The sequence below is a fragment of the Tenrec ecaudatus genome, chromosome 6 (genome assembly GCF_050624435.1).
Source record: "Tenrec ecaudatus isolate mTenEca1 chromosome 6, mTenEca1.hap1, whole genome shotgun sequence".
In the NCBI taxonomy this organism is placed as follows: domain Eukaryota; kingdom Metazoa; phylum Chordata; class Mammalia; order Afrosoricida; family Tenrecidae; genus Tenrec; species Tenrec ecaudatus.
Window position 1 is genome coordinate 150,971,628 of NC_134535.1, and position 25,529 is coordinate 150,997,156.

The 25,529-nt window shown below is 53.5% G+C and overlaps 1 protein-coding gene across 1 annotated transcript in view; it reads left to right on the plus strand.

The window, feature by feature from the left end:
- The window catches only part of FRMD4A (FERM domain containing 4A), a 234,881-nt gene that overhangs the window by 206,005 nt on the left and 3,347 nt on the right, over nt 1–25,529 (plus strand). The window contains exons 16-22 of the mRNA XM_075552351.1: nt 3,462–3,584; nt 7,187–7,415; nt 9,225–9,281; nt 12,053–12,290; nt 13,101–13,268; nt 15,727–16,574; nt 19,608–19,704. Of these exons, the coding sequence (XP_075408466.1) occupies nt 3,462–3,584; nt 7,187–7,415; nt 9,225–9,281; nt 12,053–12,290; nt 13,101–13,268; nt 15,727–16,574; nt 19,608–19,704 (1,760 nt within the window). The remainder of the gene's footprint in view (nt 1–3,461; nt 3,585–7,186; nt 7,416–9,224; nt 9,282–12,052; nt 12,291–13,100; nt 13,269–15,726; nt 16,575–19,607; nt 19,705–25,529) is intronic.

Below are 25,529 nucleotides of genomic sequence, written 5' to 3' on the forward strand. Positions count from 1 at the left end.
TGACCCCCCTGAATTCAGTGACTCTAAAACCGAGTGCCCAGAGTCAAAAGCTGTAGCTTTTGTTTCTCTTGAGAACATCTCACATTTGGCTTTAGAAGTCATCTTTGGCACCATTGGGGGTGCGGGTGAGTCAACAAAGAAACCAGAATTTGACTTGCAAATCTAACCTCCTCGAGACCTCATGAATATATTTCTTTGACTTTTTTTAAATGAATCCTTAGCCCGGTGAGATTTTAAAATTGTATGCAAAGCCATGTAACCCCGGGCCTGTGTACATACCAGTCTCAAGTTTCCCAGGGATTTTAGAGTCTGCGCAGGCCACCGTCTGTATTTATTCGAACGTCCACTTCCACCTTCTTCTGTTTATTGCACCACTCTGTGCTAGTGTGTTTGGACACTTAAACTTTCTGACGTACTGCCTGTCGCTCTGCACGTGTGTGCAGGGAAACATGCGTGTGCGCGTGTGCTTACACACGGATACCAGGCGATGGGGAAGTCTCCTGAGCGAGCGTGTACTCCAGCACCCAGAGATCTATGGGTAAACAGTTCCGAATGGGAAGCAGACAGAAGTCCCCGGACTCCGTGAAAGAGACGGGCTTTCCCTCCCCACCCAATAATAATGCTTTGCAGCAGCAGGAAGAATGAACCAGCAAGCCAGGGAGTGAGCTCACATTACATCTCAACTTGGCCTCATTACAATCTGGATTGATTTAAACCGGAGCCCGCTCCAAGCAGAACCACATTAGCACACATCCATTGCAAATCTTGGGAAAGCAGCTGGCCCGAGTGGGGAATGCGCCATCTGATACTGTTAATATTAGTGACCTTTGTAAGATATATATGTATATAAAGAATATGCTGAAGGGATTGGGGGTGAGATGGTGGGAAACGTAAGGACTTTGGTGCCTGCTTTTAATAAGTGGTAAGGCCTTGTTTGCTTTTTCATAAAGGAAGAGGCACTGAGCCCTGCAGGGACATTCAGAAACCTCACAGACCAAGGTTAGCATGGGTTCTAGAAGTCTCTCTGCCACTGTGGAAGAAAAAAAAAAAACGAAGCAAAATAAGTCAACAAAAGCTGAGATTCAGGAGAGGGAAAATTAAAAAACTATGGAAAAAATTAATATCGCTAAAAGTTGGTTCTTTGAAAGGATAAACAGGATCGATAGACCATTGGCAAACCTAACCAAAGAAAGGAGGGAACAAATCTCAATAGCAAGAATAAGGGATGAAAGAGGGGTCTTTACAACAGACCCTAATGAAATCAAAAGGATAGTTACACAGTACTATAAAAGCTCCCGGCTGCGCATCTTGTTGACACCAGAAAGCATAACTTGAAAGGAAGAAATGCGTGAAGGAAACCCATCTGCTGGCTGGCTGCCCCTGTGCTGCTCCTAGTGCTGTTCCCACAATCCTCTCTGGGGTCTGGGAAGGGACCTGGGAGCCTTCTTTCCGAGGTCGGCTCTGTTCAGTCTGTACCCGTGTCTCCCCTCTCCCTCAGCTCACAGCATCCAGCAGCCCTTTGGGTTCCCAGGGAAACATTGTTACCAAAATCAGGCCAAGTGGGAGCGTTTGGCACTGTGCACCAGAGGAGCGCAGCCGAGCCACACAGCCCAGTGTGTTAGCTGGGTGCTGCTCCTCCAGGAGGAGGACCTTTCCGCAAATACCACCAAATGTTGGGGGGAGGGATAAAAAAAGTCACCCCCCATCTACATATAAATACATAGTTTGAAAACCACAGACCCTGTGGCGTTATAAATCCATAGCAATTTTAACAACGCTTTCCTCCTCTTTATATGTTTTGAGGTGAGAGAGAAACACCCAACAATAGGCAATCTTCAATGTGCTGTGTTATTTATGGACAGTCTTCTTAAGAAAGCAGGCAAAAATATTACAGAATAAACACGTCACTGCTTTAAGGACCTTGGAATCACGTCTCTTTCAAGGGAAGAGATGGGGGAACCCCACAGGAAAAAGAACTGCAGAGTATTTATACTGGGGTGGTTCCTCTGAAATGCTTGCAATGAGGAATGAGAAGCCCAAGCCAAGGGTTCATTTCCTAGTGACCTGGAGATAGAAGGAAAGAGGCCCAGGAGAGTAGCCTCCCAGGCATCCAGCAGTAGGGGAGGACAGAAGGGCCAGGACCCCCCCACCCCCACCCCCTATGATGCATTCAGTCAGTGAGTGCCTGGAATCTGATGACCTGGACTTCCCCCGCCTCTTGTACACTCGGGACCAGGCCGCCAGCACAAAAGCCCTTTGTGTGATGATGGATTTTCCCCGAGAATAGAACTGCTGAGCTTCCCTGTGGGCCGCCCCTGAGTCCTGGGCAGCCTCTGGGTTAGTGTGGGCCTGGATCAGTTGTTCTCAACCTCTCTCATGGTACCACCCTTTCATACAGTTCCTCATGTTGTGGTGACCCCCCCCCCAACCATAACATTATTATCGTTGCTACTTCATTACTGTCATTTTGCTACTGTTCTGAATCGGGTGACCCCTGTGAGAGGGTCGCTCAACCCGCAAAGGGGTCACACAACCCACAGGTGGAGAACCACCAGTCTAGAGACCCCCAGATAGGCTTTGCCTGGAATTGCCAACTTTATCCTGGCAGGTGGGAGAAGGCTCTCCCCTGCCTTATCTTGTTTCTGGAAGTTACTCCTCCCAGGCCACGCCTTGGCTCCCCAGCCAGCGTTTGCTACGGTCCCTGGTTTGACCTGAGTATTCAGCTCACCCCACTGATACAAAGTCAGTCACTCTTCAGCCTTTGCCCGGAATCTTTGTCATTTGAGAGGTCTGGTCATTGTCATGATACTCACAACAATTAGATTTCCAGGGCAAAACAGATTTCTTGTTTAATGACCTCATCAATAATAGGAATTCTGTCTCCAGCTTCTACTAAAAAGTCTTCTTGGGTGATCCATTTAGAGTGTTGTCAGCTCAGCCTGTTCTTTAGCAGCGGCCAGAGGCTAACTTAATATTCGGATCGAGTGTCTAAAGTAGTGGCGAGGCACCGCTCTGGGATTTTCCAGGAGGATCCCATCCCCTCGTAAGAAAACTCATGTGAAAAGTCATCATGAACGTACGTATGGACAAGGAGTGCAGGATGCAGGAGAAAGCTCGCGAGACCCGCCATCTCATGCTGGCAATGGTCCTCCACGGCTGTCTGACCTCCCCCTGGCACAGAGCACAGGAGCCCCTTGCTAACCACGCCAGGGATGGGATGGAGGCTTGATCAAGAAGGCCAGCGGTCATTTTCTTTGTAGCTATTTCCTCTGGAGAAGTCGTGTCCACCTGTGGCTATTCCTTCACTCGCGGCCGGTTTTCAGCAGGGAAACTTTACTTTGGACGACTGCTTCGCGTTGTCATTTCCAGTCTGCGCATGGCAGCGCTGATGGGGGCGAGGGCGTGGCCTGGGGCAGCGTGGGCTGTGGACATTCCCCCCTGACCCTCTGCACTCCTTGCAGGAACTCACCGGCAAACTGCCCGTGGAATATCCCCTGGATCCCGGGGAGGAGCCGCCCATCGTTCGGAGAAGAATAGGCACTGCCTTCAAGCTGGATGAACAAAAAATCCTGCCGAAAGGAGAGGTGCGTCCTTCCTTTTGTGCTGTAGTTCTCACACTCCCCTTCCCTGCCCCGTGCACCCGCGTGTCCTGTAGCCACGTCTTCCCCACTGACAAAGGCCACGGAGCTCACGGGACCAGTTCTCCAGTCAGCTCATCCACGGTAGGCTTGGTCTGTGCGCCTAAGTGAGCATTTTCATTGTGGTCAAAGTGGCGGGCACGCGAGAAAGCTCCATCCACAGTGAAAACCACAGGGGCAGCTGTTGGCTCCTGTGAGGTGGAGTTCATGGGCCCTATTTCTAGAGGTCATCAGTCAGAGGAATGACCGAGTAGATGGAACACATAAAGCGTAAGTCTCATCACCTGCTCGGTGCTCCATCATTGTTAGTGGTTTGACAAACCAAAAAGCAAGCTCGCTCATGGTGACCCCATAGGACAGGGTAGAACTGCCCCTGTGGGTTGCTGAGACTGCAAGTCTTTACAGAAGTAGAAAGCCTCATCTTTCTCCCACGGGGCGGGAGGTGGTTTCAAACTGCTGACCTTGTGGTTAGCAGCCCAACACACACCCCACTCACTAAAGTAGAGAGGAGGTGGAGAGTTGGGGGAGTCCAGGATCTATCTAGAGGTGGGGAAAGGTGGTATGTTGGATGGACATGGTTTTTATGGTTGGTTTTCTGGCTTTCCAAAGCTGATTGATCATCAGAATTGGCTGAGGGAAGGCAGTCCCCCTGGTGCTGGGCACATACCTATCACTACACTTTTAAAAAGCAACCCCATTTCCAGCGAGCAACCCCCAGGCCACAAAGTCAAGCCCCCCAAGGGGACCTTCTCGCTGCTAACTCTTTCACACGTTTCAGGAAACGGTGAGTTTAGTTCCTTGGGGATTCCATTTGCATCCCTGTCTTGTGTAGGCGCTCCTGCATATTCTTTTTCCCCAATAAAAAGAAGTGCTGTGCAGTGAGCCAGCATATTGGCAGCGCCCCTCCAGAGAAGGAAATGCCCCTCCGTGGCTAGCCTGCCGCTCCACAGTTCTCCTGGAAATGCCCTTTGCCGCCTTGTTTTGTGCAGCGGGCAGCCGTCTGGACAGATGGCAGTCAGCCCTGGGTGCTCGTTAACATAAGTGGGGAGGGTCTGTCCTGGGCTCACACAGCACCGTGGGTCAGTGTCTTGGACCGTGGCTGTCGGAACAGCCCAGGCACAGCTGCGAGGTGGAGAGAGAGCTCACAGAGCAGCCTTTGTGCTTGGTCACTTGTTTGTGTCGAGACCCTGGGCGCGAGTCCATTTTGATATTTTCTTCCTCGGAGAGAACAAATGTTGGAGGGAGAATTGGAAGGGGTTCGTTTTCGCCCATAAAGTTCCCCTTTGCATTTCCCCCCTTTTCCTCACACTCTGATCCCCGTCCTTGCAAGCTTAAAGTGGGCAAAGGTAAATAAAGCCAAAGTGGGAATTTCATCCTTGATGGAGACATCCAGCCTGGCCAACTGGGCCCACAGGCAAGAATGCTTTATTCAACTAGACATGGGACGTTCTCGTGGGGTAGTGCTTACCAGCTGGGCTGCTGACCACAAGGTTCTCAGTTTGAAACCACCAGCCATTCTGAGGAAGAAAGACGAGGGCTTCTATTCTCAGCAAGCGTTACAGTCTTGGGAACCCGCAGGGGCAGGTCAACCCTGTCCTATAGGATCTCCATGCGTTGGCATCGACTCAGTGGTAGTGAGTTTGGTTTGGGTTCGGTCTATCCAATAAATTTGGCGACCTGACTCTACAGGCTTAGATCACTTTTTATCAAACTTCAATGACTAAGAATCCCCTAGAGCAAGATGCTTGGTCTCTCCTGGCCTTACTTGTCCTCAGCACTGAGACGTCTTTATCATAAGGATATATAGTAGGTCTGGGATCGGGTATGTCCTGCAGGCTCCCTGGTGATGGCCCTGCTACTGATCTCTGAACTTGGAGGTGCAAGACTGCTCAGAATCTTAGCCTTACACGTTCTACTGGGAAAGAGATGCAGTGGAACGGTGGCCATCCTGGCAATTCTATAACATTCTGCATCCATTCACAATCCTCAGGATGTCCACATGCTGCTACCTCTCCCCCCAGCTGCCCCTACTCCCTGCTGGCAGTGTCCACACGCCTGCAAAGGGAGGAGTCAGCTGGTCAGCAACGGTCAGCCAGTGTCTCTTCCTCTGGCTCTGCCAGGCAGGTTTCAGCAGCTACAATATGTTCTTGGCTCAGAGAGAACATTCTCCATCTTATTCCTTTTAGTCTAAGTGAAAGAGAGATGGGAAGCAGCAGCATAAGAAGGGGGGGAAGGCCAGGGCCCTGGAGTACATGCAGGGAACGCTGGCGGTGCCCTGGCGAAGCACCCAGCTGCCACCCAAGAGTCACAGCCCATGCTCACAGTGCCAGCTCCAAAGGAGAAGCATTGGTGATCCAGTTCCTTTAAGGTGACAGCCTAGGACACCCTGTGGGCCATCCTGCTCTGTCTCTCAGATCGCTCTGGTCAGAACCAGGGCTGTGACTCCAGCACTGCCCTCCTGGGGTGCCCATGCTGATCTTTAAGAACAAGCAGGGGGGCAAGGACAGCTGACGCTGCCAAGAGCTCCCAAACGATCCGTGGGGGTGCCCCAACTTGCGGGGCACAAAATGCATGGGAAGGGCAGTGTGCAGTAGGGCAGGGGGACACGCATACATTAGTCTCCTTTCAGCAGACCTACAGAAGCGGGACCGGGCGGTAGATCTGAGGCGGAAATGACAGCCCAGTGGGCCCAGAGCCCCCAGGTAGCTGTGTCTTTGTAGGATACCGCTGGAGGCGGTAGACATGAAATCAGGTGATTCCAAAGGCTACCGCTGGGGGGCGCTCTGCTTCTTAATGGCTGTGCTAGTGTGTGGACCAGCCCTTGCCCCCAGAAAGCCACCGGGGTTGGGAATCTCAAATGTGGGTGTCCCTGTGTTACTCACTCCTAAGGAGACATGAGTGTGACATGTGCTGTAGCACAGATGAGCCAGGACAGCATTGTGCTGAATGGAAGATGTGTGACCCAAAAGGCAGGCGCAGCAATGACCCCACGGCACTGGCCATCTCCAGCAAGCAAAAGCGTGTAGAACGACGGTTACTAGGGGTTACGGGGGGCTGAGTGGGGGAGGGGGGTGTCATTGTGCGAAGAGTACCGAGTTTCTGTTTACAATGCCGATGCCGAAGCACTTTGGGAAATACAGAGTGGTGATGTTTGCACTACCGGGGGATGCAGCGCACGCCTCTGAAATGCGCACTTAAAAATGGTTGCAATGCGAACTCCTTTACAGGGGCAGTTCCCCCCTGCCCTGCAGGGTCACTGTGAGAGGGCATTGACTCAATGGCACAGTTTGGTTTGGGGTTTTTTTTTCTTCAAGTTTATCTACCGCAATCATTTTCTGAAGAAAGAAAACATAGACAGAGAGAGAGAGAAGGTGGGTGTACCCAGGCCACTCAGCTTCCCGAGCTGTTTAGGAATGGGGCACACACTGCCACCATGGCAGGGCCAGGCAAGGCTGGGGTCAGACACGGTCCGGAGGCGTGAGGGGCAGGAGTGGGGTGTCTTCTGCCTGACATCCTCAGCCCCCACCTCCCCTCTGGCCTTCCCACAGGAAGTCGAGCTGGAACGTCTGGAGCGAGAGTTCGCCATTCAGTCCCAGATCACGGAGGCTGCTCGCCGCCTCGCCAGCGACCCCAACGTCAGCAAGAAGCTGAAGAAGCAGAGGAAGACATCCTATCTGAACGCACTGAAGAAGCTGCAGGAGATTGAGAAGGCGATCAATGAGAACCGCATCAAGTCGGGGAAGAAACCCACCCAGAGGGCTTCGCTGATCATAGACGGTCAGTGCGCCCCTGCTGCCCACCTGCGGGAGGCGGAATTCCCTTCCCAGCCCAGCTCCAGCTCCCTCCTGGAACCTAGCAAGTCACAGAACCGCCCTGTGCCACAGTTTGGTTTTAAGCCGTAGGCCTGACGCCAGATGTGCCGCACAATAAAGTGCACACAGACCCATAGATGAAAGGGCTTGCATAGCTAGCCTATCGTTATCCCTGTTTACTGCGCCCTGCAGAACATGCGCTTCTCAGCCTCGGGAGATCCAGCCAAGTTCTCTCACTAGGGAGGGACCCACAGCAGCAGCAGCAGCGCCCTGCCCAGTTAGCACTTCTCTGCCCCTGGGTCTTGTCCCATCCTCTCTGCATGGAAGTGCCTCCATCTGACACTACCCTTGGGAGGATAGGGTCACTCAGGGGCTGGACTTTGGGTCGTGACTTTATTTGGTCACTAGAAGGAAATCCCCCCCCACACACACACACATCCATCAATGAGCACAACGCCCTCCAACCTGCTGTAATTAATCCCTTTGTCCTAAGTCAGAAAAGTCTTCCAAATGTATATACCACGCGTTCTTCCATCAGTTATGCAAGCCTTCCTATGCACAATGTTTTCTGGCAAGGAAATTAGGAGCAGCATCCTTCCGTATCTCACCCTGTTGTCCTTGGCCACAGCAGTGTAGTGCGTGTGCATGTGCGTGCGTGTGCACACACACACACCAGAGGGACGGTAGTCCATCCTGCCTTTCTTTGTCATCTGCCTGGTTTCATACTTGGCCCTGCCCTCTCAAAGGTACTTGAGGGCTCCTGGTCCTGAAGGGGCAGCAGGAGCACTGGGCAGAGCTGGGACGGGCAGCACAGGGTGGACATGGACCTGGTTTGCCACAAGCCTGGTGTAACTCTCCTGCTGGGGCTGCCAGCAGTCTGGTCCTCAGCCAGCATGCACCCCAGTGGCTGACCCATCCTATCCAAGCTTCTTTTCAGTAGCTCCAGAGTATGTAATGCTTCGCTGAAGTAATGCTTTTGTTGCAAGGACTCACTGACTTGGACACCTCATTAGAGTTTGCCTTGGCTCATTAGCATGATAGATAGATAGATAGATAGATAGATAGATAGATAGAGGAATATACATGTACATGTGTGTTTGTGTTTGTGGAGATACATAGATAAATAACATTTCAGGAGATAAATGCTGAGCTTAGACTCTGAAGACGTGGGATCCTGGCTTTGCCTCCAACCAACCCCCCTTCCCTCAGTGTACCCCAGTTTCCCCAGCAGTTAACAAGGGAGGATGGTTTCACTGCCCCCCTCTTGGGCATGTTCTCATGGTTAATTGAGTGGCATCTATAAAAATAAGTTTCAGAGAGAGAGAGGCTGTACTTAGCCTGCTTGTTTACTCTACTAGTGACCTAAGGCGTTCAGTGAGAAGCCACCTATTGCCTCCAGAGCAAAGAAAAGGCCCTACCCTAGTTTCGTGCTTGTAGACTCGGTGGCCCCGTGCTTCCTCTGGTTTGGCTGGTACATGCCCGGGGTTTGTGCTGGGACAGTCGTGTGTTTTCAGCAGAATGGGGCAGCTTTTATGTGGGATGTTCGGCTCGACTGCCTGCCAGGAGGGAATGCAGGCACGGAGTCGGGAATGCTGGGGCCCACTGCAGTGGCGGCAGGCAGGGGGTGGGGTGGCTCATAGCCCACGGCAGGGCTGCCAGAAGAAATGCCCGATCGTACGGTCCTGGTTCTTTCTAATGAGAAAATAACGGTTTTCGAGATCAGGGTCCCCTGTGAGATGTGTCCAATGAACAACTTTTGCCTTTGTGTTCACAGATGGAAATATTGCCAGCGAAGACAGCTCCCTGTCGGATGCCCTTGTGCTTGAAGATGGTAGGTCACCGGTGTCCCTGTTTGACCTCTTGGAGCAGGTGTTGAAACTGACCTTCGTCTGCGTGCGGTCCGGTTGCAGTCGTGGTTGGGGAAGAGCACATGCATGCTCATCCTCCATGTGAGAGATCCGGCTCTGGTTCCCAGCCAGCATTTGTTCCCTGTGCCCGGGGTCACCATGAGCCGGGGCCAACTCACTGACAACTAACAATAGCCTGGGGATGGTCGCTTATAAAGAAAGGCCAGAGCTTGGTCAAAATGACACTCCCAAGCACTCTAATGGCCAGCCATTGGCCAGCTTGGTGGGGACGGAAGAAGAGGGGGTGCTGCCTAGCCACCTGTTTATGGGGATTCTGAGGCAGTGAATGGTGTTTTCCAGGAATAGTAGCCCGCGCCACACTGTGACTAAGCACGGAGTCTACACACCCGGGCACAGTTTTCTCCTGAAGAGTTGTAATTTCTGGAGGCGAGAGGTGGACATTGATTTGGATCACCCATTGGGTGTGGCCAGAAACCCCACGGCAGAGGACGGAAGGCAGAAATAATACAAACTAACTCTCAGCATCACTGAGGCTGAGTGAACACGAGCGGGCCCTGGCCCTGCCCTGCCCGGCAGGCCGTGAAAGCTGTCTGCCGGTGTCTCGCTGAACTTTAGAAACCCAGCAGTGACCGGCATATTTGCTTGGGAAATGCTTGGAAAAACAGAACTTGCCACGTACAAGGGGGAAGAAAGAGTTTGAAACACGGAACCTAAGAATGTTCCTGAGGATGTGAAACGGAAACCAGGGCAGCCAGGGCTCTAGCTGTAGGGCAGTGTATTGAGCGGCCGTTCATCAGGCTGATGGGGACACGGGGCTATTCCGTCGGAGTAACAATGATCATGGCGACAATCGTCATCATTGCCATTGGTGTGGGGACAGCCCCTGGGTTCTTTGCCTGGTTGCCTGGGCTCTGCGAGTGGAAGGTAATATTTTTACTGTCTGCTTCGTGACAGAGTGGTTGCAGGTTGGGCTGTTAACCTCAAGGTCAGCAGTTCGAAACCACCTCAGGAGAAAGAGGAGGCTGTCTGCCCCATAAAGAGTTACAGTCTGGGAAACCCACGGGGGTAGCTCCACCCTGTGCTACACGGTTGCTCAGAGTTGGAATTGGCTCGATGCAGTGAGTTTAGGTTTTGGTTTGGAGCTTCACTACATCATGGGAGCAGGGAGGCTTGAGGGCCAGATGGCGATGTAATAGCTGTGATCCGGCCAGGCTGGACAACAAAATCTAGTGAGGTGCCTGTATAGTAGAAGAGGTAGGACACAGAATACAGTCTCAGTAGCGAATTCTGCTATAACTTCTGTGACTGCAAAATGTCTCCCTCAGGGCCCAGACCCCGAGACCTCAGGAGAGGTATGGCTGCCTCACATTGTGCACTAAACTCCTTTCTGGAGACTCACCTTCACTGAAGGGAGGGCAAAGGAGGAGAGCAGTGGTTCCCACAGTGGGGCAGTGGGTTATGCATTGGGCGGCTAACTGCAAGATCAGCAGTTCAAAACCACCAGCCTCTCCTCAGGAGAAAGATGAGGCTTTCTGCTCCTGTAAAGAGTTACCATTCTTGGAAACCCATAGGGGCAGATCTATAGGATCTGTTCTATAGGATCACTGAGTCTGAGTGGACTCAACTGCACTGGATCAATTTGGGGGGTGGGGGGGAGTGCGGCTGTAAAAGCATATACCTACACTTTATCCTGGGTTATGGACTATGACGCAAAAGTTGTTCAGTGCTAGGGGGATGGATGTTGAGAGTCTTTCCAGGACCAGCAGCCTCTCCCAGCCCCCCCACCCCCCACACACACCCCAGACTCACAGAAAGGTCCTACAGCACTACAATTCTGTTGGCACCTCACTCCCCCCAGGGAGGCAGGCAAAACTTCCATTGTTTGAAGATTTGCATCCCATCCCCGTCCACAAAGAATTTAGGGCCGTTGCAAATTTCAGATATCACAGAGGAATGCCTTAAAAGACAAGAGAGATGGGTCCTTTGGGAAACAATAGGGACGGATAACAGGCACCACCAGCAGACACTAGGCTCTCACTCATTCTCTAACAAGTGCTCATTCTCCACCAGATGCGTGTTAGCTAAGCACCGAGGATATAGCAAAACAGAGAGAAGCGCCTCTTTCAGGGAGCTTAAGTTGCCCCCAAACTAGACACTTGGTGTCTATTGAAAGAAAACACACAATGTCATAGCACCAAGGTTTGCTGCAGAGGCCTGGTGCTGCAGTGAGTTGAGCCTGCTAGCCACAGGGCAAAGGTTTAAACCCCCCAGAAACAGCCATGGGAACCAGGAGGCTGTCTGCTCCCATAAAGAATCACGGTCTCAGAAACCTGCAGGAGCAGTTGTGCCCTGGCCTACAGGGTCCCTATGAGTCAGCATCAGCTTGAAGGTAGCAGGTTTAGGGTAAACCACACCCTGTCTGTCCCTCTCCCACCCCAACCCCCACCCCCCACACACAATGTGCCCTTTGGAATAAACTCATCCTTTGTGTGTGGTGCTTAACAAAATTCAGACTCCACTTCATTCATGTCTGATCAGCAGAGATCTCTCCCGTTGGATTAAGTTCCTTCTGCTTTGGCTTGGCTTGCTCTGGCTTGCCACTGGGGAAAGAGTCCAAAAGTTTCTCAAAAGAGGACATTTGCTCGCCTGGCTTCCAGGTGTGGAGCCAGTGGCAGGCCTGGTGGGCAGGTAGACCTTCTACCTTGTTCATTTCCCCGCTGTCCTCTTTTTGCAGAAGACGCTCAGGTTACCAGCACAATATCCCCCTCACAGTCTCCGCACAAGGGACTCCCTCCTCGGCCACCATCGCACAACCGGCCCCCTCCGCCCCAGTCCCTGGACGGCCTCAGGCAGATGCACTACCACCGCAACGACTACGACAAGTCACCCATAAAGCCCAAAATGTGGAGCGAGTCCTCTCTGGACGAGCCTTACGAGAAGGTCAAGAAGCGTTCCTCTCACGGTCACTCCAGGTGAGCACAAGGCCACGTGAGGTCACAGCGGCCGCAGGGGACAGACCAGATGGCTGTCCTAGGTCACGCCTACAGATTCCAAACAGCGGCCTGTTTCCTCCTTCCTGTGGGTCCCCCTGCCAACAGCACTGTGCTCACAGCGCCCTCTGCTGCTGACCCCGCTGAGGTGCAGGCACATCCTACGCTTGAGGTTTGGGCTCACAGTCTGCATGTTGGCAGATGGTTTTACGCTTGACAAATTTCTCAGCGATGAGTAGGAAATCTTCGGCGTGCCATCCCAGCACAGAAAGGGAGGGTCCACGCGTGTGATTCCCATGGCGGTTTGGCACACAAAGCCCACCGTCCAGCAGCCCTGAGGGACCCGACAGCTGTCAGTGTAGCCAACAGCATCATGGGCTCTTTATAGGGCGGGCCTTTCAGGAGGGTGTTTTCAAAGACAGAATGAAGTGCTCAGTGGGCACGTTTGCGCCCTTGCTCTGTTTTTCTCATTTCCTTTTGTTAAATATCCCACAGAGCTTCAAGTGAATGCCCGGACAGGTCAGTGTTTGTCCCTGAGAAAGCAGAAACAGTGGTGAGGCCAGGGGCTTCCCTGGACCGTCACACATGCCTGCTACAGAGAAGGATCATAAAATTCTCCATCCCACCTTGCCGGGAGGTGGGGGCACGGGGGCAAGGGAGCAGGAGAAAGATGAAGGACCCAAATATAAGGAGGTGAAAGGCGGGGGGGGGGGCGGTCCTGACCCGTCCCCTGGTGGAGAACAGGTATCGTTTCATCTGAAAGTGACCGGTCTGGCTTGCTTTGGTTTGCAGTAGCCACAAGCGTTTCCCCAGCACGGGAAGCTGTGCCGAAGCAGGAGGGGGGAGCAGCTCCTTACAGAACAGCCCCATCCGAGGCCTCCCGCACTGGAACTCCCAGTCCAGCATGCCGTCCACCCCAGACCTCCGCCTCCGGAGTCCCCACTACGTCCATTCCACGAGGTGAGTCTGCAAGCCTCCCGGCCTTTCCCACACACTGCTGGCCACAGGGACTCACGGCTGAATAAGTGAGGTGGGTTTTCCTTGAAAAACAACAGAAATGCACGGCCGGGCTGATGGCAGTAAGCCCCCTGTAGTCAAGAAATCCGTCAGTGAACCCACAGGTACCTGGGGACACAGGACATGAAAGAAATGTTCCCGACGAAACTGGAGGCCTCGAGGGCTAGTCAGGATAGCAAGGCAACAGCGCTGGACCCTAACCGCCTTGACTGAGGCCTCCCTTAACACTAGCCTCCACTAAATGCTTCAGAATGGAAACGTAGTACGCAGAGAGGGCTAGGCTGCAGGGAATCACACCATTAATTGTCTCAGGAAAAAGAAAGTCAAAGTCGTCACTGCGTTTTATCACACTGGTTTCATAGGAACCATCCCTCAAAGAGGCTTTCTGCTCCCCTGCAGAGTTCAGTCTTGGACACCCACAGGTTGTTTTACCCTGCCCTCTAGGGGGACTGAGTTGGCATCAACTGAATGGCAGTGAGAGAGAAGGTTTCTCAAAGGGCAGCTGATGTGAGCTTCCTCAAGCCCTGGACCATTTTCTGTGGGGTAACTGAGCTCTCTGGGGAAATCAATTCATGCAGTACATATTTGTCAAGTGCCTTGGTGGCACAGTGCTTACGAGTTGGGCTATGATCCACAAAGTCAACAGTTCGAACCTGCCAGCCACTCCATGAAAGAAAGTTGGGTGCTTTCTACTCCCATAAAGCTTTGTAGTCTCAGAAACTCACAGAGGCAGTTCTACCCTGTCCTGTAGGTCTGCTGGGAGTTGGCATCGACTCGGCAATGAGTTTGGCATTGTCTGTGCTCCGGTGCCCTCCTAGGTGCTGGAGGCACTGCAGTTGACCTAACAAACCACCCCCTTGCTCTCATCCGGAAATCAAGGGAAATTTCTGTAAAGCAGGGTAGGAAACCTTTTTTTCCGCCAAAGTCCATTTGGATATTTCAACATGGTTCACAGGCCATACGAAACGATCAACTTCACAGGTAGCCAGCCGTATTTGTTCAAACATGAACTCTTCACCCCTAGCAGGATGGCTGTACTTGCTTCTCTTTGGGGAGGTGAGTGATGTTAACTAGTCTGGATGATTCTCAGGGCCATAAGGAGAGAGTGTGGCACAGAGTTCACAGGAGTGACTCCGAAGGCTGCGGGTTTGAAGCCACGCCGAGGCACCTGGGGAGACAGGCGTGGCAACCTGCTCTGAGAGCTCGCAGCCCTGCTCTGCACACGTGGGTGACCCTGAGTCAGAATCAACTTGGCAGCAAACAGCGAACACCATACAGCAGCAAGGAATCAATGTCAAGGGAAGACCAAGGATAGGGAAGTGACCAGAATTTAGAGGCTAGAGAGTGAAGGGCGAGAGAAGCTTAGAAGCATCAGAAGGTCGGATTTGAGCAGAGTTGGGGTTGTGAGGTGGGTGGTGGCCTGGGAAGAGCCTTCCCTATTGGCCAAGAGCAAGAATAAAGATGCTACTGGCCAGTGTGGCTGGAAGAGTGGTGGAGGCAGAGAGACTCGGGGTGAGACCAGAGAGGACCTTGAGGACCGGGACACAGGGACGACCCAGTAGAATTCCCCTCAGCCGCTGGGACCCTGTGAATGTCACTGTGGCTCAGCAGCCGACAGCGTTTGCCCTGTGATCCAGGTGGCGCTCTGGGTGCAGGTGAATGGACTGGGGTATAACCAAAAGCGAGCTCGGGTATTAGCACCATCCTGTGCCTGCGCTCCACTCCGTGTTACGCATCTCCTCTGTGAGATGGCTATGTACTGACGGTAGGTTTTGAATAATATGGGGATGAACCCCGTGAAGTGCCGGTCTGGGACCGGGAATTTCATATGGTTTAACATAATACAAGGGTGATATTTCTATTTATTAGCTCTCTTTGTGTCTAGACCAGCGGTCCTCAACCGGTGGGTCGCCACCCCTTTGGGGGTCTAACAACCCTTTCACAGGGGTCGCCCGATTCATAACTGTTGCAAAATGACAGTTGTGAAGTAGCAACGAAAATACTTTTATGATTGGGGGTCACCGCCACATGAGGAACTGTATGAAAGGGTCGCGGCATGAGAAAGGTTGAGAACCACTGGTCTAGACGAATCCTGTATCATCTTAGAAAGAAAGAAAGGCCTGATGTAACAGCTCACCCCACCCAAGCACACTGTTAAGACCCTGGGTTTCTCAGCTCAGCTTCCCGCCCCAAGGGGTGCTCCTTACAACCTGTCTGCACGTGGGAACAGCAATGAAGTATCTGAATTCTTAAGGCAACTCTGCCGTGGAATCATAAGACCTAGGCGCCCATTTCCTGGAGGGTTGAATTTCTATTTTTCCCCCTTAAGTCCGGTTAGCAGAGGGTTCCTGCGCTCCCCGCCCCCACCGCCCACCTGCCCACCCAAGCCGTCTCCCCACAGGTCGGTGGACATCAGCCCCACGCGACTGCACAGCCTCGCACTGCACTTTAGGCACCGGAGCTCCAGCCTGGAGTCCCAGGGCAAGCTCCTGGGCTCCGAGAACGACACGGGGAGCCCCGACTTCTACACGCCAAGGACTCGGAGCAGTAACGGCTCGGACCCCATGGACGACTGCTCCTCCTGCACCAGCCACTCCAGCTCGGAGCACTACTACCCTGCCCAGATGAACCCCAACTACTGCACGCTGGCCGAGGACTCGCCGTCCAAGGCCCGCGAGCGGCAGCGGCAGCGGCACAAGTCGGCCGGCAACCTGGTGTCCTCGAACTCGGGGAGCATGCCCAACCTGGCGGCGCGCGCCGGCGTGGGCGCGCACGGCGTGTACCTGCACAGCCAGAGCCAGCCCAGCTCGCAGTACCGCATCAAGGAGTACCCGCTGTACGTGGAGGGCAGCGCCACGCCCGTGGTGGTGCGCAGCCTGGAGAACGACCAGGAGGGCCACTACAGCGTCAAGGCGCAGTTCAAGACCTCCAGCTCGTACACGGCCGGCGGCATGTTCAAGGAGAGCTGGCACGGCGACGAGGGCGACGCCGTGCGGTTGACGCCCTCGCGCTCGCAGATCCTGCGGACTCCGTCGCTGGGCCGCGAGGGCGCCCACGACCAGGGGCGCGCCGCCGTCTCGGACGAGCTGCGGCAGTGGTACCAGCGCTCCACGGCCTCGCACAGCCGTCTGTCCCACACCAGCTCCACCTCCTCAGACAGCGGCTCCCAGTACAGCACCTCCTCCCAGAGCACCTTCGTGGCGCACAGCAGGGTCACCAGGATGCCCCAGATGTGCAAGGCCACCTCAGGTGAGATGCGTGCGGGGAGAGGGCGCGCTCGGGAGGGCCTGGGGTGTGAACGCGTTCACTTTGGGAGCCTCCCTCTCAGACCGACCATGGGGCTTGGAGTCAGAGACAGCCTAAAACCCCCACCCCAACCCTAGCGCTGCTTCTGCAGAAGGAAGAGCCGGATGTGGGTGAAGCTGGCAGAGCTGAGGGGTAGGGCAGTGCATCAGGCCCCAGAGAGCCCGCAGGCTGCTTTTGCACCCCTGGAGGAGAGGAGACCCAAGCCAACCCCCAAAGCTTTCGCTGGGGGACAAGCTTGGCCCTCGAACCTGCTGGGTACAAGGGCGCCGCTGGCTGGATGCACGGTGAGACATCCTGAGATTTCCCTCTTTAATTGTAACCCACTCATGTCACATCAGTGCTGGCTCAGCAACCCTGCAGTGTGGGAGAGAACAGCACGGGCCTGTGGATGGTCAAGTTTGCAAACTGCCTCCTCTTTCTCTCACAGAGCAGCCTTTTTTCCTGCGTAGGGCCATTTGGATATTTATAACATCACTCGAAGGCCACACAAAATTATCAGCTTACACATTTCATCAACTCACCCTACTACGATGGCCAGAACGGCTTCCGGGGTTAGGCATGTGACAGTTGCTGGTGCCGCTGAGTGCACGGGCCTTGCACGGCCCTCAGGTCAGGCGTTCCCACCCCTGGTCTAGGTGGTCAGGTGGATGGCCCAGCACCCTCCACCCCAATCCCAGCATCTACAGAACTCTTTCAAATTCCCTGTTGGGCAACCTGACAGAGGAAAGCTGGTTTGGAGGTCCGGTTGAGTCTTGAAGCCCTGAGATGGTGCCGTGTCTCTTTCCCCACCCCACCCCCCTGGGACAGCTGGCTGAGGAACGGAGTGCCCTAGCTCTGCCTTGAACTTTAACTAGACTGAACTTGAACAGCCCCCCGGGTAACCGGACTTCTCCTTGCCTGCCCCCTTTCAGGAATGGTATACCAGAGCCACCGAAGAGCTTTTTTGTTAAAGTGCTTCCCCACCTGCCATTACCCCCCTTGAAACTTGATTAGACCACGTACAGCCTTGGCCTCGAGAACATTTGATTAGACCACGTACAGCCTTGGCCTTGAGAACATTTGATTAGACCACGTACAGCCTTGGCCGCGAGAACGTTGAGTAAGCCGACAACAATGTGTGGAGGGAAAGCTTTCTCCTGGCGAAGTTGCATGTCCTTTCCTCTCCGAGATTGAGGGTCGTTGACCATTTCCACACTCCGCCACTAACCGGAGCGGGAACCTTGGAAAGCAGTAAGGAATTCTGCATCAGAATTCCTGGAAAAGGAGAGTGTCGGAGGCTGTGGAGGCACAATGGGATAGGAGTGTGAACATCAATGAGGCCAAGACGATGGAAGGATGCTGAGCAGAGGGCTGTTTAAATGAGGGTCCAGAGCAGAAGGGAGTGACCCTAGAGGAAGAGAATGGGGGAGCTGACTTGGGGTGTCAGGCCTCATAGTCTTCTGTCTGACAACCCTACCTACTTGAGTGTTAGGGTTCACTGACCAGCTAACAAGCCCCAGGGACAACGATGGTCCTGTCAATCGTGAAGTACCTGGACTTCACGTCCTAGAACCCTCTCTGTATCCCTTCTTCACCTGCACAATATGCCCAGGGACTTGCCAGCGGCTTCCCGGGAAGATAACAAAGAGTGGATGAATACAGCATTCTTCATTAAAAAGAATTCCTCCCCCCCCACCACCACCACCACCTCCGGGGCCTAGTAGAGGAGCTGGGGTTTTGTAAATGTGAGAAACCAGAACATCTTTGCTCCATAGAAATTATAGTACCTACAGATTGGCTTTACTTGAAGCAAATCTTGGAAAATAGACTGTAGCCTAAAAAGTTCTGAAAAGCTTCCTCGGAGGTTCATTGATGAAAATGACCCCCCTCTCCAGGAAAGCCAAGGATACATTTAAGTAGGATTTATTGCTACAGAAAATTTCCAACTCAACTCTTATGCTGCTCACATTAAAAAGCTTCGGCTAGTGAGAGCTGGAGGTGTGGTGCAGTACATGCTGAGCTGCAAGGTCCGCAGTTCAAAGCCACCAGCCACTCTGCAATAGAAAGATGAGGCTTTCTGCTCCCATGAAGATTTACAGCCTCAGAAACCCACAGGGGCAGTTCCACCCTGTCCTAAAAGGTCACTGCGATTCAGTATTGACTTGATGGCAGGGAGTTTTTGAGAGAGGTTTACAGCCTCAGGAACCCGACAGGGGTGAGGTCTCCCCTGTCCTGTGCGTTGGAATGCACTGAATAGCTATGAGTTTGGGTTGGAGAGTTAGAGCTGGGGGGAATTATTTAAAGCCCTGCCCCCTTTGAAGTCTACTGCCCCAAACCAAACCAAACTCACTGCCACAGGATCAATTCCAATCATAGTGACCCTGTAGGGCAGGGTAGAACTGCCCCTGTAGGTCCCTGAGGCTGTAACTCTTTACAGGAATAGAAAGCCCCATCTTTCTACCACACAGTGGCTGGATAGCAGCCCAATGCATAACCACCGTGTCACCAGGACACCTTGAAGTCTACCACAAAGGCCACTTGCATGCCTGAAACAGCGGAGAGCAAGCGCGAGAAACTTTCTGAAGGCCCTCTAGTCATAACGAAGAACATCATTTAAATACACCTGTATCACATCCAAAAACACCAAGTCCAGAGATAGAGGCCCTTCCTGCATTAGCCTTCAAAGCCACCCTCAAAAACGGGTGGCCACAGATGACTGCTGGCCAGGCCAGGATGAGGCTGTGACCACTTCCCCACAGAACAGGGACATACCTAGGTCTCCAGATGAGCTCGCCTCAGCTTGAACGGGGAGGTGCTGAGGAAGCGTGATTGGTGGGGTGAAAGGCGGGGGCGCTTTCTCACCGTGACCATGCCGCGGAGTCATAGCTATAGACATACTGATCCTGGCCAGCAGGTTCAGATGGTCCCGCGAGGTGTCGGCTCCCTCACTCTGTCTGAACCCCTTCTTCTCTCTCCCCATACCCACACCGTCCACAGCTGCCTTACCTCAAAGCCAGAGAAGCTCAACACCGTCGAGTGAAATTGGAGCGACGCCCCCGAGCAGTCCCCATCACATTCTAACCTGGCAGACTGGGTGAGTGTCCTCTCCAGACTCTAATCCTCCTCTTCGAGATCCTAGACCCGTCATCAGGATTCCGGGGCAGTTAGCACGAGGTCAGGCATGTCTGTGAGTCTCTCAACACAGGGCTTATGAGCCAAAGAACGAGGGCGGTTCTTCGTCGTCAGGAGTGACAAAGCAAGGACTGTGTACATCAGAGGCTACCAAACGGCTTTGACCTACCGCCCCTCCTCAGGAATAAAAACGGACTGGGTGTCCCCAAGCACTTTTGCACTATAATGTACATACAAGCTTGTATAGAGAGCTTTTTTCCCGTGCCCCGTAATCCAGGATCAAGGGTATATAGCTGCTTTTGCAGCCCCCCAGATTATCCTAGCATTGCCCCTCCACCACATTGCCCACTTTGGGAAAGCCTAGTACACAAAACTTTCCTCTTTTTGGAAGAAGCACCATGAATTACTTATCTCCCACCCCCCTCCCCATCACCTCTTTCAACCCAAACAAACAAGCCCCAACCCAATGCTGCCAAGGTGATTCCTGCCCCACAGGCTTTCCCAGAGGACAAATCTGGGTGGATGCTGCAGACTGCCTCTCCTTTGTCCCAGAGTGCACCTGGCCCAACACCTCACCCATTGCGCCACCAGCGGGCTTCTATTTCCTGTTTCCAACAGGTGATATTTTCATAGAACACAGGAACTCCCGGCTTGGTTCCTATCTGCAGGGACCTTGCACCCTACCTGTTCCTCTTTGATTAGAATTCTGGGCACTGTTTCCCGCATCACACAGTGACTCTCAGCATTTGATTTGGACACTGACGGTGCCCACTCGATAGACTTCAGACTGTCAGGCCGGAGCATGCGTGGGGAGCAAGAGAGCTACGATAAGGTGCAGGCTTCTCAGGCTCACCAGGCTCTCCGTCCCAAGGTGTATCTTGGAGGGAAAGCGGGAGGTTCGGCGCTTGCTCCCCTTCGACAGACACAAGGCGTCACAGACATGGGTTTCTTTTACAAGTGCACCATGCTGTGACTAACGAATGTCACCAAATTAAACACAAAGAAATGGAGCAAAGAGCAGAAGCTGTGGCCTATATGTTTTAGCACAATAAAACTTATCTTTTTAAAAAGAATGAAGACCTTTCAACAGAAGCTGCTCCTCAAACCTAGAACCCAAAGCGGGTTCCTTTTGTAGCTCTCAATGTCGACTCCACGCAGGACCGTCCAGAGAACGTGAAGAAAGTTGAGATTGAGTGCCAGTTAGGTGGACACATCTGCCCTGCTGGGTTTCTGAAACAACCAGACTCACACACTGACGCCGATTCATCGTGACCCTACAGGACAGGGTGGACCTGCCACAGTGGCTTTCCTAGACTGTAACTCTTAACAGGAATAGAAAGCCCCACTTTCCTCCCGGGGAGCAACTGGTAGTTCCCAACTGATGACCTTGCAGTTAGAAGCCCAGGGTATAACCTAATCCATCACCACCGCTCCTGTGGGTTCTCTAAGGTGGATGTTAAATTCTGCCAACCCCTGATGGCTAGAGGAGCAAGGGATCGCTTTTCTTTACCCAGCTCTTTTGACACAGCCTGGAGTTGATGGGATGTCTTTGAGTTCAGCAGCATCAGCACTGGAAAACCACAGGGCCCCGGAACAGACTCCACGGCCTGCGTGTCCAGCGCCCGGGCCTGGCCCTCACTGTGTCTTCCTGCCCAAGTGTCTGTGGACCAGGTCGAATGGGGCCTTAGTTTTCTACTGAAGGGAAAGGGTGGTGGTTGTTAAGTGCCATTGAGTCAGCTCCAATCCACGGCGACCGGATGCACATTGCATCTCGCTATGGAGAGGGAAGAGGAGCTAACCTTGACTGACTGCCGTCTGGGCGCCTGAGGGCTGGGTAGCTGCTTCTAACAGACATCAGCTGCTCTCGTCAGGACAGCAACCTTCAAGGACACCAGCCAGGCCTTCCACCGTAGAGCTGGTGCTCAGATGCTACTTGATGCTGGCTTTCCAGCAGCAGTGCCCTAGACTTTTCTCCCGAGGTGCCTCGATGGGGACTTGGAGGTCGCCCCTGGGCAAGGCCTCCAAGATCTTGTTAGAAATGCCGTTGGTAGGTCCCAGCTGTAGGCCTTGGGGTCCACGAGTCTCACCACATGGGGGCCACATGAAAGGGTGTGTCTGTGGCGCTTCCAGTGCCCCCCCCCCATCCCATCCAGAAGAGGAAGCGCAGGTCGCAGGCCAGCCCTCCCTCGGGAGCCACTAGGTATTTTGGGCCCTGCCCACACTAATGCGACCCAAACAGATGATGACGTCGTCGGACTGTCGCCCCTCACCTGCCCACACTCTCAGCCACTCTTGAGGCCTGCCTGGGTTTCACAAGGACAGCCAGTGAGGACTGGAAGCAGATTTCACACCAAAAGCTTTGCATCGGCTTTTGAGCGCGGATGCCAAACTTTTTTATCACAATGACTCAAGTCATCATTGGCAGGCACTACCTGTCCTGTCGGATGATGAGAAAATGTTCCAGAAGGGTGAGAAACCTATAAATGATAGGTTGACTTTTTAAAAAATGCCCAATCCTGCCTTGCTAACAAAACTTAAGAGGTCTTTCGGCTCAGCTATGGGGTGATGGTGCAGCCTGATAGCAGATCGGACTCGTCACTAACACTTGGATGGATGTATAAGGCGCTGGTCTTGCAGTGGGTTTGTCAGCTGGCCGTCGTATCCATGTGGGTTTCTCTCTTTAACATGCCCTCTCTTTCTTCCTTCCTCTGCTCTCCTTTGTTCAGAGAAGCAACGGAAAGCTCACCCATCGTGGATGGGTCTGAGTCTCCAACTCACCAAAGTACTGATGCATAGAGGTATCGTAAGGGAATGCTTTGTGCCTACAACCCTTCTCCTGCCCTGTCTGTGAGAGCGTGCGCTTCCACATGTCCTGCAGATGTGTTGCCTGTACGCATGTCAGAGTTTCCAGAAGGAAGCGTGCGAATGTTGTGCAAGCCATTATTTTTAGGTCCTGTGTCGAGCTACATGTGGAACTGTATGTTAATACATGTGTTTCTATGTCTGCCAGTACATGGTCCCAAGGCTCCTTCCCAGAATAGACCCCAGAGTCTGTTTGGGGCCTTTTTAGATGCTCAGACGTGCCGTAGAGCCAAATATCCATAGACATTTCCCCAGGGTTAGGCTTCAGTGTTCAGGGAAAGCACCGCATCGCTGCAGCTGCAGTGTGAAAGCTGAGCGGGCTGAGTGGATCTGGAAGCACCTGAAGATCCCTCAGCGGTTCACCCGTGTTCTTAGTGACAGCTGTGTGCATGCTGGGGCACCACCCTGGCCTAGGAATCACGTGACATGGATGTTTCTGGAAGCCCAGCTGTCTTGGTAAAACACAGCAGCCCTGGCCGGCTTCCTGCCCTCTGAGACCTAGCAACGGATCTGATTTTTTTTAAGGCGCTGAAATTAACTAGCACGTCCAGAGATCACTCGTGAGCTATGGAGACCACGGAAAAGCAGAGGGCTGTGCCACTGAGTCAGCCCAACTCAAGTGACCTGCCAGGACCGGGTGGAACTGCTCCCTGGAGGAGTCGGAGGCTGGCGTCTGTTCAGAAGCAGACTGCCTCATCTTCCTCCCACAGAGCAGCTCATGGGTTCAAACAGCCAATCTTTGGGTCAGCAGCCCCATGCTGACCCCACAGCGCCACCAGATGTCCATTTTTTCTAGGAGAGAGTGGACCTGCCCAGGATCCTGGAGGCACGGTGGTGAAAGCATTACCCGGTTCACCCAGAGGCCAGCAGACCCAGCCTGTCGGCCCTTCTACGGGGAACAGATGGGGCCACCCGCTTTCCTAAAGGTTTCCAGCCCTGGAAAGCCTAAGACGTAGACAGGAAGTGCCGCCTGTGCAGAGGCAAGAGGGCCCGCTCCAGAGAGTGGTGGGGAGGGGTGGTTTCTCCTGGGGAGACTGAGAGGCCCCTCCAGGGCCAAAGCCCAGAGGCAGGACCGGCGCTGGGGGTTCGGAGAGAAGGAGCCAGACATCTGCCCAGAAAGTAGGCTGGGGCCAGAGCGTAGCCAGTTGGGAGCGTGCTGGAGAATCCTGTGTCCTGCATCCCCGGAACGGGCACATGTGGGGTCTGAGAAGCAAGAGTCCAGCCTTTAAGTGGAAGGTGGACACCTCATCCTCTGACACGAGGAACAAAGATGAAAGGGAGGAGCGAAGGCAGAGAAAATTGAGCTAGAACGATGCCGGTGTCGTAAGAGCAGCGTTTTGAGTAGAAAGAATCCCCCCCACACACACACACACACCCCAGTAAAGAGGGTGCAGTCATCTGCCGAAGGCCATGGTGCTGGAGGCTGGAGTGGGCACTCGACGCTCTGGGGCTGGGGCAGCTGTGGGAATGCAGTGGGGTTGGCCTGAAGTGATTAGATAGCGGTGGGGAGGGCTGTTCACAGCTGAGTGCCTGGCAAGCGTACACACCTGTTGTCGTCGTTGCTGTCAGTGAACTGGACATCTGTGCGGTTCGAGGATAAAACCATTGCTCCCATGTACCAAACTCACAAAATCAATTTACAAAAGCCCTTTTGCTCCCGAGTTCATCCAGACGCATCAGCAACCCTATAGGACAGAGTAGAACTGCCCCATGAGGTCTGCGAGGCTGTCGACCTTTACGGAAGCAGGCAGCCTCATCTCCCTCCTACAGAGGATCTGCTGGGTTTGAACCGTCGACCTTTCGGTTGACAGGCAAACACGTAACCCCTGTGCCACCAGAGCCCCTTCTTTTTATACGAGTTACAAGCGGGAACTCCTTCCTCCAAGATCTTATCCAGTCGTCGGTTCTGGCTCATGCCACAGACGTCACTGAGAGGCGGGTGACAGTGGCTCCTGTGCACAGCACTGAAGGCCCCGGGCGCCTCTGCTGCCAGTAGGGTCTCGGTGTGATCTCCGGAGAGAGGCTCCCAGTGGAAAGCCTCCCAGGAAGTGGCCAGGAGCAGACCTGGAAGAGCCTTCCTCCCACACGTGGGACACTCACAGCACCAGCTCAGGGAACACACCAGATCTGGCCCCTGTCCTGCCTCAGGTTTCGGGAATGGCTCCCAGGGCTTTAGGGATTAAGCCACCACAGTGTTTACCCAAAGGGCGCCTGACTGAAAAGGCATGCAAGCCACCAGGCGTAATCATCTCATCGCCTTCCCTTATGCATGGTACTGTGGTTCAGAGCGTCGCCCTGGACCCACAGGAGGATCCTGGGGTCCATCCAAGAGCCAGGCTGCATCGCCACAGCTGGTGGACAATCGCAAGGACTCTGGTCCCACAGCTGCCCCGCCTACTGCTTCCCATTCCGTGGCCTTCCCCTAAGTCTTACATAGCCTCTGAAACAGGCTAAGTTGTTGCAACGGTACTTGTGTGTGTTTACACACCTTTAGAAACTGCAACAGTTCCATCCTGAAATGGCTTAGGATCCAAGGCACCGCTTTTCCGAGCGGTTCAAACATATATTTTTGACAGTTTTATTGACATGTAATTCACATGTCACACAATTCAGTGGTTTAAATAAAATGAGTCGTGCAGTCTCAAACACATTGTATAGTCTTGGTGTACTTAAGGTAGTGTCTTCCAACACACGTTCTCTGGGACAGTGTGAGGCGCTGCTCCTGAGAAGACTGTGGGTTTGGGAAGCTCTGGGTGAAAGGCAGGGTTCACGGAGCCTTCAGCGGGGTGCTCCAGAAGACAGGCTCCTTCAACTCACCTGCCTGGGGAGCCTTTTCTGACGTCATCAGTGCATCTTGCAGGATGACTGAGCAACACGGCCGAGGTGGTTCTTTGTAGCCTCGGAAACCCCTAAGGGAACCTGTCC